Source organism: Myripristis murdjan, chromosome 14 (genome assembly GCF_902150065.1).
Source record: "Myripristis murdjan chromosome 14, fMyrMur1.1, whole genome shotgun sequence".
NCBI lineage: Eukaryota > Metazoa > Chordata > Actinopteri > Holocentriformes > Holocentridae > Myripristis > Myripristis murdjan.
The window spans coordinates 25,684,337-25,697,635 of record NC_043993.1 but is presented as its reverse complement, the minus strand read 5'-3'; the positions used below and the strand labels follow the sequence as shown (position 1 = coordinate 25,697,635).

Sequence of the window (13,299 nt, the reverse complement as noted above, 5' to 3'; positions counted from 1 at the left end):
AGAAGGCATTAGGAAGCCACAGACCCATAGATAACAGAAACGAGAGACAATAGTTCATGATTTGTTAACATTAGTGATTTTATTAATTCCCCTGTCCCACACCTTCAATGCCGAGTGGGGTGAGAACTGAGAGAAATATGGGTTTAAAGATTTATAACTTGTAACAGCGGCATGCTCGTCTCCAACCTGCTCTGGTCTGTCCCAGAGAGAATAAACAGACGGCCTCACAGAGACAGAGGAGGGAATGAAGAGACCAGGAAACGCCTTTTTGTAACACGCTTAATTTACATGGCATTACATTTTTAAGAGTACCTTCATGCAACTACAAGCAGTTATTCTTGATCACTTTATGGCCATGTTAATTCCAGGTGGCCCATGCAGCAGCGGCCGCCCCCTAGTGGCAGGTTGAGGTACCGGCAGTAATGTGACCGGTGACGTTTTCACAGCTGAGTGTCTGTCCTCCAGGAAAAGGTCACCCACTGTCACTGCACATCATCGTTGCCTGCAGACTTCCTGATCACTCCGCCTAAACACAGCCTCCTCTGTGGTGAAAGAGTCAGGTTTCCAAAGGCTGGTCAATATTCACAGGCTGCCTTTCCTTGACACAGAGGAAGCGACAAAGCCTGCGTCGATTGGAATAATTCAAACACCAGCTCCAAACAATATGCAAAAGCAAAGTTAGAGAGATTAGAGCCAACTTGTGTTCAGATTGTCATAAGGACGCAAAGTGTCAATTTCCGCCATCTGTTGGTGCGCTTTTGGAAAAAACATTTATTTTCCCTATAGGGGAATTTTAAACAATTTGTTGATGCATTACACCTCGAAGATAAATAGATCAGATATTTAGCGCCATAAAGAAAGAATAAATAAGTTAATTTTTTCCTCATCATTATTATTTTACGTTGGCATGACAGTGCAACTACATATACTTGTGTAAAAGGATTTACAACCAAAACCCTGCTGCTGCACCATTGGCATGCACAGGATGTGTGCCGGTTTCCGTGCTCAGATTGAAACACCAGAATAGCACCAGAAGGGGACATGACTAACACTGATCAGCTGAGGAGTTATAAGATAAAAGGGGCTTATAACCGCTCTAAAGTACATTTGTGCTACAGTGTGTCCACTATGGCAAGCTATTCAGCCGTGGCCCTCTGTCTCCTCAGCAGCTTGCAGTGGTCAGTAATAAATAAAAGCACATTAATGTTTTCATACACCTTATTAAATCGTAAGACTCTTACCTCCTTCTTTTCCCCTCTTTTTCCCTTCAGAAACTACATTGTGAGGGTTCTACGTGATATTTCAAAGTTGCTCAATTTAATATTGCATTTCATACTTGTAATTTTCACATCAGATTGGATCAATCTCAGTGAGAGGTCAAAAATACAAGTATATACAAGGCAGAAAATGCTCTGCCTTGAAAGGGTACATGCCACTGTGCAAAACCTACGAGAAGTGAGCTTTCAAAGGCAGATTCTTAGAAATTTCTGCCTGACAGAGCAACATGCCCCTATTTCCCTTTAACTGTGAGGAGATGCCCTCTTAAAGATTATTGTGATGGCATTTCTGCTTTATTAGACTGTTCACAGTGAACAGTAACAGAAAAAGACGGGGCAGAGCAGATGCAACAATGGAACAAAGGTTCAAGACCGATGTTAAACCGAAGGCACTCAGTGTGTGTGGAAGACGTCTCAGCCGGCTGATTCACAGGACCGTCCAGAAGCTGCCATTTTGCATGAACTTATCCCCTGCCCTGTACAGCACTCTGTGATTATGTCACATCTCTGAAGTAAAGGGAGGGCAATCAGTAGCTCCACTTGCCCTGACTCCTACAGGCTTTCACCTTTTTGATCAAAGATGTGGACACCTTTAGACAGCAGGGACAGCCATCACAACCATCAGCACATCAGGCTTGGTAGTCTTTTGGAAGGCAATGTCTTCTGGAGAAATGTCAATTACAACCACAGGACTGCGGTGTTTCAGTGCCACCAGATCACTTGAAACACAGAGATAACAGTTTTTTAGGATAACACCTCTATTTCAATGGAAACAGAGATGCTGTCTCACCTTGTGTTGTGTAATTTGAAATGTCCATACCCTCCAATCCTTGATATCTAGTTGTCACCGCCTTCTGTTAAATATTCTTAAGATGTGTGTGAGCAATGCACATCTATGAAAAATTCACTGCCCTGGTTATGAGACCTCAGTTTTGTTTTGTTTTGTTTTGTTTTTGTTGTTGTTTTTAAAGATTTGGAAGCAATGCTAATAATAATGTGAAAGAGTCATTTTATGTGGTTTAGAGGTTAAGATAAATAAAATGCTCTAAATCATTAGTTTATGTGTTTTCATTTAGATCAAATCTGGCAACGCTATGCCACATAATTTTCATGGTCATGGATGTGAAAATAAATAAATTACAATACACGTGTTTCCATATTGCTGTATATTGTGTAATTAAGCCTGTAAATTATCTATCACAATCTATAAACAATGATGACTGTGATATTTACTGTATGTTAAAACCAGGGATCCTATAGTCTCATAGAAGAGGCCAATGCTGCCACCAAGAGGCTTCAGCAGGATCTTCTGATATTGTGATCCTGTTGGCCAGCTCTTCCAAGATCCAACATAATCACAGATACTGGACATGGCCAGCAGCTCCAATTGGCCACGGGAGTTCACTTATTATTTTGAACCATTTTTCATTTTGATTCAATAACAAAAACAATTTCTGACAAAAAACAGTACTTTCATGTTTATTCAGCCCACTCCAATGCAACTTATGCTTGCTGATAAGTTTTGTTAGAAGTGTTGACTTAACATTTTTTTCTTTAGAAATTTGAAGGGAGTGCTTTATATAACACACTGTTTGTAGTACAGCTATTATTAAGTTTCCGAGGTATTAACACACCCCACTGCAACAGAATCTTAAAGTTAGAGCTCAAGTGCTTGTATAAACATCTTCAACATGGCTATGAAACTCAATGCTGCTTTCATTCCAAAACTGTTTATTCCACATTTGCAATACAGGAAGATAAATGTTTATCATTGTCTCAAAATGATGATATTATAGTTGTACAGTATTAAAAAAGTTATGTCAGTATTCTGATGCATACTTGATATGTACAAGACTTTGTTTAATTGTTGGCAGGATTCAAGACTAACTGTCTCAGACCAAAGCGTTTTATCCTTGATGTGAAATCCAGTTTTCTATGGCAAACTTCTCGCTGAAAGAATTTCAGGCTGACCTTTCTATATTCATCTTTTCCACTATAGATTGGTTAAATGCCAAAAGCTTGTGTGTACGAGCCCTCATATTTAGAAAGTGGTAGTGCAATTCCACCTTGGCCCAGCAGAGACCACTGACTCCACAGAAATTAATCAGCTGAGAATAAAGGCATAAAAATAACTTCATTATCTTTGGATTGAGGCATACACAGTCTCATGCTTTCAGCATCAAAGGCAAACCACGAGTGGTTAAGTTTCCACAACTTAAGGTATCTGTAAGTAAGCAGTGAATTAAAGCAAATTAAACTGCTACAGTAAGAACTCCTCTGTCGGATTTTGAATACATCTCATATCCAAAAGGATGTTTGTGCCAGCAGTGCAGTTCCTGTCATCAGCTCACATCTTAAGACTCGGGTGGTAAGTTTGGAATAGGCTTGACGGTTCCATTGGGCTCCTTCTTTTCTGGCTTGGAGGAGTTGTTTTTATGGTTTCTATGTGGCAGAGGTCTTCTTTGGCGTCTCCTCTTAGGCTGACGGGAGCGTGCTAAGTTGGGCTGTGCAGGATCCAACAGAGGATTCAAATGTAGTTTTCCACTCTGTGTATCTGAAGACTCATCAATGAAGGCGAGGTTCTCCCCAAAGTAATCCAGAGGCTGAGTAAACAGTGGATCTGGGACAGTATTTTCTTTTTCAGCCTCAACACTTTTTCCCTCGGGCACATGGTCCGTCTGAGTGACCTGAGATCCTGTTTCTGATCCAGATTCTGATTCATTAGAGGAGGAAGAGGAAAAGGAGGAAGATCCAGATTCGGTTTGGCTGTCATTCTCTTGTTGCTTCCCCTCAGGGTCACCAGCAGCTGAGACGTGGTTCCCATGGCTGCGAGAACCATGGCGGCGCTTTCGCCGCCGGCGTTTGAAGGGGTCATCAATTCTTCCTGCAATGCGAAAGTCGACTGACATGTTCTGGATGTTCTGAGTCCAATCAGTCGCATGGGCCCGCAGTCCCTCCATCTAAGAGGAGATGATGAAACAAGACATGATGAAAAGGGATGGACACTGACAAGGTGTGATAAACCTAAAGGGGAGGGAAGGTACCTCAGCTCTGGTCTTCTGGGACAGAACCCGAAGCCAGTTACCAATCATCGTCAGGATAGATGCAAAGTAGGCGAGACCTAGCAGAATCCAAAACCACACCAAAGGTTTATACCAGTGGTCACTCCCTGCATCTCCAGAATCACCTGAAAAAAGACACATAAGCCTAAGTATATAAGGCCAGGCTAAAGCAATACCTGCAAAAATGAAATATCCCAGGAGATGTACCAGATGAGATCATCAATAATTCATCTCTTACAAGAAAATGAATAATTAAAAAGGTAAATGAAAATTGTTTGTGCAAAGTGAACTTAATGCATTACACCTGACATTTAAATAGTGATGTTGCTGGATTCGTGGCAGCATATCCACTGCCATAGAAATTTTACATTGTTACTAAAGGTCAACGTTCCCATGTGAAATGTAGACATAAATAAGACTACAGTAGAAACCTTGTTTTCTCTGTTACTGCTGTCTTTCACTGACAAGGAAATGTCAAGATTGAAAATTTAATGATTAGTTTAACAAAATACCACACGTTTACGGTGATGGTGGGTGTCGATGGGCTGTGTTTAGAAACATTCAGCTGACTGATTTACTGTCACTGTAAGTTTACCTGCAACATAGTCTCCAAACCCCACTGTTGTCAACGTAATGACCACAAAGTAGGCCGATTCCAGGAGCGTCCACCCCTCCACCTCCTGGAAAACCAGAATTGGCACCGCAACAAAGAGCAGGCATCCCAACAGGATAGAGAGGACAGCTGAGATGACACGCACAATGGTTGGACTGACCCGCCACTTCTATGAGGATCCAGAAACAACACAGCGGTTTAAGACAAAGAACATAAAGGTAAAATGTAAGCAAATAAACAACACATTAAACCTCTTCTGAGGGTCTAACCAGGAAGAGAGTCTCTATTTTGGCAATGGCTTTCCTCAGTCCAGTGCCCAGATGGTCTCCAACTCCAGCCAGCAGGATGCCAAACATGGGGATCCCCACCAAGGCATAGAAAATGCAGAACAATTGCCCACCGTTTGTCTTGGGGGAAATGTTTCCAAAACCTGGACACAGTGGAAAGGCAATGGATTTGAAACCGCAAAATGTAAATGATAGAGATCAGGTGTAACTGACTCATTTGTGATTCGGTGATCTTGACAAATTTAATGGAGACCCACCGATGGTTGTGATGATCGTCCCTGAGAAAAAAAATGCACTGGCCAGGTCCCATTGGCTGGCAAAGGTAGCGTTGCTGCTTGGATCCACACCTGCACCAATGGCATCTGCCACCTCCTGGAATGGGACAGTGGAAAAGAGAAATGGAGAAAAAAAAAATAAGTACTGGAGCCTGTTAAACAATATGGACTCTGGCAGCAGGGCATGAAGACCACGCAGAGACAGAAAAGTGAGCAGTGCTGCTTCCTGTTGGTTCTTGGAAATCTGAAGAAGCTCCATCACTGTCCAGAGCAGAAATACTGCCCACAGAAATAATCTAATTCTCTAATTTAATTCCCTATTTTGTGTCCATTGGTACTTGAAGATGTCTGCTGACTCTGAGAGTGATGTTGAATATGAAGCTGTCTTTTTTTTTTTTTTTTTTTTATTTAGCTGTGAACTGCAGACTTCATTGGTTTAAAAAAATTAGGGGTTTATTCTCACACAGAGACAGAGCTGAATCTGGTAAATTCTGTCTCCTGAATTAAAGCCACTTTGTCCGGTTTCTATTACAACCAATTTGATTGTTGTAGTAGGAGTAATTGATGGATAGGTCTCTAATGCTGTCCTAATTCCCTCTGTGACTCACTCCCATTTGAACCACCGACTGCTAGTTTGCCAAAGTCCAATTTTATGTACAAAAAAAAAAAAAAGATAATAGATTAAAGACAATAGTTAAAGATAAACAGGGCAGCAGATAAAAACCAGTGGGTTGTATTTTATTGTGCCTGTTTTCAATTTGTTGATGTGCCAAATGAAATGAAGGAATTTTGACCTAAACAACATCCTGTCTGTGCCTGGAGTTCTGCCCAGATCCACCTGGAGTGTTTTTTTTCCCCAAAAGATTGTATGACCTCTTTAAGAGCACCTTGGCAATGTGTTGAGTTTGAAAAGAGTAAAAATCTTATGAGCATACTGACTGTTCCTTTTGGTCTCTCATTTCACTTATGCAACAATTAATACAATCTTATACACTGGGTATGGGGCTGCTGTGTATGTCTATGCTTACATCTAGTGGGTATGAGGCTTTGCTGTAGGGATGCACTGATACCACATTTTCAGTGCTGATAACAATACTGAATGTGAAAAGTTGCCATGTACTGATTCAATTTATTATTTTCACTCAACAGTTTGAGCTAGAACCATTAGTCGGGGCTCATTGGACAAATTAATTAACTAAAATTCATTTTTTCCAGCCATTTCAGAAATGCAGATATCTGTGTGCTACAGCTGGAAAAAACCAAAGCAGTTTGCTTTTATTTCTGATATGTTACATGTGGCCTTTGGTATCAGATATGAGTAAAATCTCTGATGTCGATACTCCATTTCAGCCCAGTATTGGCACCAGTATTGATGCATTCCTAACTGGTAGAGGAAATCGCTTGAGGTTTTGTGGACAGAATGGTCTGGAGTATAGAAAAAAAAGATACTCTTGCTGCTGAACCAGCTAAAGTGAAATTAACCTAAATGAAGTCAGGGTTAAAAGGTTAGTCTTAGAGTTCAGCCACCCTGTTTCCCATGAGCACTTCTGCCTTCAGGTTTTTCTTTTCACCACAGCAGGGAAAGACGCCTGGGCTCTTTGAAGCCACCAAGAGAATATTATCTTACCATCTCACTACAGCAGAGTACTATAATGTTATCAAATAGTTTAGGAAGTAAGATAGTGGTGGGAAATGCTAGTCACAAGGGTGTTGTAAACTTCAGCTTAAGTACAGTCATGTATCGCCATACTGTGCCTAACAGTGAAACTAGAGGTGTAACATTACATGCACAAAGGCAAGTGATACACAAATCACATTAAAACAGAGACACCAAGGCTATGATGATCAAGACATAAAAAGTAAAAGTGACTGATAAAAAGTAAGCACATGTAACCAGTTATCTCGCATTTAAATGTGGCATTTAGTTTCTGGAGCAGACCAAGACAAGTATCAGTGAGGCGGTCTTCGTTTCATCGATGAAGTTATACCAGCCTTTAACAAATCATTTTTTCTTCACAATCTGTAATTCATTTCTCTCAGTGCAATGAAGGCAGAATATTAAAAAAAATGTGCATGCAATTATGTCTGTCCGAGGCATGCGGGGCGTTTATCACAACAGGCACAGTAGTCTTGAGTGAGATAATATATATATATATATATATATATATATATATATATATATACATATATATATATATATATATATTTTTTTTTTTAATCTGAGACAGTTACGCTATACGCTATACAGAGGAGTGAAACAAGGATGTCCTCTATTTCCATATCCTTTTATCATGGGCATAAAACTTCTTACTCAAAGAATAAGTAACAAGAAGATGGAGAGTTTAACAATTAAAAACAGTTTAGAATCCTAAAAGTCATTGTATGCCGACGACATTAATTTCTAGGTTCAGCCCAGCAGTATTGTCAACACTTTGGTTGAAGTTCTATATAAATTCTCCCAAATTTATGGACAATTGGACAAATTGGATCCTTGAAGGTTATAAATACATAGCTTCTTGCAACTGCCAGAGAAAAAGGACAGATGGTCCTACAGATGTAATAGCATCTCGGAGATATGACATATCTTGTAAGAGAACTTTAATAAATGACTTCAAAAAGTTTGCAAGGAAATTAGTACTTGGAGACATATGCACCTTACAATTTATGGAAAAATAGCATTCATAATCTTCTAGTAATTCCTCAGTTCATATGCCAGTGTCATTGTCTTCACCAGATGATTATTTATTTTAAAAATATGAGCAACAGTGTTTTTTTGTTTTTTTTTCTATGGAATGCCAGGCTGGGGTTAAATAAGTATTCGTACAATGACTGCAAACATGGAAGTGTCAACCTTCTGAATTTAATTTCTCATTAAAAGCATCCCTTAGCCCTAAACCTTTTTAAAATTAACAGCAGTTTTCAGCAAAACTACATCTATGTGTATCAGGCCCTTATTTAATACAAAAGAATAAAGAAAACCAAAACTCATTTTACCTGTACAATGACAATAAAGGTACTGTATTGTATTGTATTGTATTGTATTCTACTCTATATTCTACTCTGTAAATTGAGCTTTCAGCAGTCTGGTTTATGTGGATTTTATGAAGAGGAAGAGGAGTCATTACTTCATCCTTTCTGGTATGGCTTGGCTTTGGGTTGAAAAGTGGATTTGTGCTCACTCAATTTTTTATAGTTGCCCTCTCACAATAATGTTTGGAGGTCTAAGTGAAGAAGAGGATGGAAAAGACTTAAATAACACCACAGTTGTGATGGGGAGCACTGAAGGCTTTACTGAGCATTTTAAGATTTTTTTTTAAAGCATCAGGGGTTTTGAAAAGAACATTAGCACAAGTAAAAACCAAAAATTACACTTTGACCACAGCCGGGCTGCTGTGAGCAGTGGTGAAGGTTGAAGTGACAAGTGTAGGAAGATGTGGGGGGTTTGAAGAATGAAAAGAGACAAAGATAGACTTTTTTTTGTTATCTTTTGACATCTGAATGAAATAAAGAGGACTGAATGGACTGAGATGACCCTCTTATTTTTTTTAAAGTGATTAATATTATTTATTTTTTGGGCATATGCTTTTGTATTTTATTTTGTTTTGATTTTTGTGTTTTCTTTTTTTCCCTCACTGTTGGTGACTAACCTCCCTTTTTAAGAGCCATTAATATTTTATAGATGTATACAAAAATAATGCTGTTCCCCAAAGAGTGTGGATAGAGGCCTTAATAAATAAACAAATAAAGTAATGACCAATAATGTAATGCGTTGTTGTACTATTGGTTCCAGGTTTCATTCATTCATTCATTCATTCATTCATTTTCCAAACTGCTTATCCTACTTCGGGTCATGAGCCCACATTATTAGCTTTATTGTACAGTATTATTACATTATGAATGGTTGTTACATTATTGGTCTCTACAAAGCCGATCTGTTTCTCAAGTGATTCTAAGTTCCATCGATAGGGAAGTGCGAAAAACGAAACGGCTGATGTCTGCAAAAAGTTCAGGCTTGGTCATTTTTTCTTGACCAACAGGCTTGTTGATTGCACAAAGCCAAGGCCTTCACTCTGCTCTATGAAAAATGTATATTTCTATAGTGGCTTCTTGATTGTCCTACCTTACCTTTACAACTTTTTTACAGTTCACTTTGTACCAGAACATGCACAATTTTGGGTGGGAAAAAAACATTTCAGCTCCATTTTTCACTTTTTTGTGACCAATACCAATAGTAATAACAATAGCACTAATACTACTACTAACAATAATAATAATCCATGTTTGTTAGTAATGTGCATGACATTACTTGCAACTGATTTCGTGAACTTTAATGTGCTTTCAATCCTTTAATCTTGTCCCATCAGCAAACAAACAGGTAAACACCACAGACATCTTTTCATCAAATAATCTAAAAACAAATATTTTTATCCATAAGGCCACAGTATTAAATATGATTTTGTCATATACCTTTCACTTCCATGCCAATGGCAGTTACTGCATCTATGGATCACTTTACAGGCTAAAAAAGTAATTTACAGCGTCGTTTTAGAGCAGTGACAAATATCAGGGGATTGCAGCACAGCTGCCAAAATTGTAATGAGTTGGCTCAGCTGTCAGTCACTGAGTCGCAGCCTGGCCAGCTCTTTTTAGCAAAGCTCTAACTCTGACGGCACCTGTTATCTGACCTGAAGCCATGTCGCTCTACTCTGCAGGGTCACAACAGGCTCCACAGGTCTGTCGGTGCCATGGGGTCCTAAGGTTGCACCAACCCCAGACAGATCAGATGGGTCACCCCGAGTGCCTCAAATTAGATTCGCCATATGATAAGTCAAGTTTTCTACAACCCTGTGAATATCACAAATGAAGCTTAGCCATCTGTCTGTCAAAGACACAAAGCCAAAGTTTATTATTAGCTGGTGAGAATTTGTCAGTCTCCAAGATAAAATCTAAAAATCTGCAGGTGAATTTCAAAACTTGTTTGATGTTTGTTTGATGGGAGAGCTGAGAATGTGAACAAACTTTGACATTATTAGCTGGCAGCATCAGGAAGTTTTCTTACAGAATTTGTGTTTTTAATGTGGTCAGTAACAGATAAGGTTGTGTAAAAGGTTTAAAAGAAAAGAAACAAACAGAGCTGTAGTCATTTGTCGGCAAAATTTCACATCACTGAATTAAGAAAAGGCTGAATCTGCAAAAGTCATAAAGGAATATCAGACATGCCACCTGGAAATGTATTATTTGACAGATAATTTCATGCCGTTTCAGCTTTATTAAATAATGTAGAGAGCGTCGAGAGAAATAGGGAGATGTGAGGAGGAGTGAGATTGATGTGACAGAGACCGTGCTGCAATCCCCTGATGTTCGTCACTGTTAAAGTAAAATGATTTTTTTTAGTGAGCTGGGTGAGGTATGAGATGTGAAAGCTGACATTTGCATGAAGGTTAAAGGCAAAGCATGACAGAGGTGTGATAAATACAGTGGTTTTTAGGTCAGACACAAATTCATTTTGTCTTTAGATTGTTTACAGTTGGACAAAAAGATGTGTGCATTTGGATTGGATTTGGATTTCAGAAATAAATAGAACTGAACTGGTTTAAGACAGTAAATCTGATTGTCTGAAACCTTGCACCCAAAAATATCATCCTAGATACACCTGATAATCATATGTGTATTTTCTTTTCAGACAACAATCCTTGTAAAGCAGCTGTTAAACCGTGTTTGAGTGGGTTTTGGGTGGTTATACTTAAACAAAGTCAAATGGTAAGATATCTACCCGGTGACAGAAGGCATTATCCAGCACAGTAAGAACACTGAGAGGAGGTTAGCATCACCAGTGGCCTACATGCCTCTTACAGGGTGAGTAAAATTGTAGAAAAATGCTCAAAAAGGGCAAGCTAACCTTGGAAAGACTGAATTCACACTGGTGCATGGCTGGTGCCCAGTCAGCCACTAATAATGCCCTGCTCCCTGGAAACTAAGAGCAGTAAGAAGCCTTGCTGTGTAATTTGAATTACTGCATTTTTGATAGAATGGTTATGACAGGTGAAAGTCCCTGGGACACTGAAGTTACCATTTTACTTTTGTTTTTTACATTTGCAGAGCCAGAAGTTTTGCTTACAAATCTATTTACTATTGAAAGAAGCATATTCTAGGTGCCTGATTGATTTACAGTGCATCAAAAGGATTTTTCTTTGAATTTGTGATAAAGTTAGATAGACTAATTCAAGAATTACATTGTTGTAGCAGACTCTGCAAATGCGAACGATAATCTCTCTCAAAATAACATAATGCACCTTCAAACAGAATAATATGTGTCTCTTGTCTTGTGTGAAGTTGCTCTACCTCTATGAGGGCCTGCAGGTTGTCCGGGTTGACGCAGGTGAAGTTGGACAGGAAGTCGCGGCGAGTGTCCTGCAGCTGCATGTGCTGGCCCTCCTCGTGGGGCGCCTCCAGGGTGCGGAACACCAAGGCACCCAGGACCAAGTAGAGGAGCACCCCGGTCAGGATGGCTAGAAGGGTGGAGCAACGCATGGCTGCACCTCCGCTCAGTCCGAAGGATGCCTGCTGTTTCTCTCTGCCACCGTCAGTGCTGGAACACTCCGGATCCCAGCTGCTGCAGCTGATGCATCAGCAGCCACACCAACACGCAGATTACATATTGACCACAGCGGCTGACAGCAGTCCCACTGCTACATGCCTGCAGCCTATTAGCTGCAAGCAGGACATTAAATGGACTCAAGACTCACCACAGTGCTGACACACAGCAAATGCAACATCCCTGAACAAAGCCTGCACATTTGTGACATTTCAAACAGATGTGATTTCACACATTCCAGGCTTATCATCATAAATGCACAGTTGGGTGCGCCCATGACAGCCGTGGTTACCTGTTGTTATCTTTATCTTGTGCACGCCTTCGTCTTTTCCAGTCCCTCTTCCCACTATGCCTGAGAATGGAGTCCCTGGATCCGTAGCCACTGGGGAGGCCGTCCACCTCACACTGTGAAGGGGGGGACACTGAACAGAGTATAGAAAATACAGTTAATGTTATATTCCTCATAGAAAACAGACTTTAGAGGAACGGTCTGCAAACATAACAAGCAGCTCCTCACATCACATCACATCACATCACATCACCAGGCATGATGTTGCTCAGAAACACTGAGCACTTAGTTGTAAGAAAAATGTCACTGGAGACAGGTGGAGAAGCTGTCAGGCTTGGCTGTGTTGCACGCAAAGCTGCTCATGTTGGGGAGAAAACTGCCATCCATTATATTATGTTTTTATTTTTTGTTTCCATGTTGTGATACCCATCTGTTCTTATCAAGCTTGCTATTGATAAGATCAAGGTTTGTGCATTTTTTTTGTCACATGCGCCATTTATACCTGACGCCTTTGTACAAGAGGCAGCAGCTTTGTTTTCCCACCCACTCACATTTACATGATTAGTGTAAGATGTTTTGCATCAAGGACAGGCTGTAGAAGGAGTTTTTGCTCTGGATTGGAGCCATGTCCTGTTGTAGAGGGAAATTAAGGTATGTTTTGTTAAGGTGACCCTGTTCAGCTGTTCAGGGAGGAGCATGGCATAGTAACAGGTGCCCGCAAATAGGTACTAGTTTCTCATAGGCCTTTGTGCCCAATCGCTGCGAGTAAACACTGAAGAAGCAGCAACTATGGAAAAGCACATGCGTCCATTAGTGAAACCTGTTGCAGTGTTGTTGAGATTATACTGTATGTTGGTCATAATTGGCTCTAAACAAGAAGAACCACTGGAGCAAAATCTCA

General features: G+C 40.1%; 1 protein-coding gene across 1 annotated transcript; it reads right to left on the bottom strand.

Annotated features, from left to right (window-relative positions):
• Nucleotides 1-3,631: 3,631 nt before the first annotated feature.
• On the bottom strand, nt 3,632-12,084 carry kcnk4b (potassium channel, subfamily K, member 4b). The gene is made up of 6 exons (XM_030068115.1): nt 11,857-12,084; nt 5,497-5,611; nt 5,222-5,382; nt 4,935-5,121; nt 4,322-4,464; nt 3,632-4,237 (listed from the first exon to the last, which is right to left on the bottom strand). Exons 1-6 carry the CDS (start codon nt 12,043-12,045, stop codon nt 3,632-3,634), a joined length of 1,401 nt encoding a protein of 466 aa, XP_029923975.1. The 5' UTR covers nt 12,046-12,084.
• Nucleotides 12,085-13,299: the final 1,215 nt, after the last annotated feature.

Coding starts and splice junctions, on each gene's coding strand:
- kcnk4b (XM_030068115.1), bottom strand. CDS start 12,045: ATGCGTTGCTCCACCCTTCTAGCCATCCTGACCGGGGTGCTCCTCTAC. Junction 5,383..5,496: donor GACGATCATCACAACCATCG/GTGGGTCTCCAT, acceptor CACTGTGTCCAG/GTTTTGGAAACATTTCCCCC. Junction 4,465..4,934: donor GTTTGGAGACTATGTTGCAG/GTAAACTTACAG, acceptor GTCTTTTTTCAG/GTGATTCTGGAGATGCAGGG.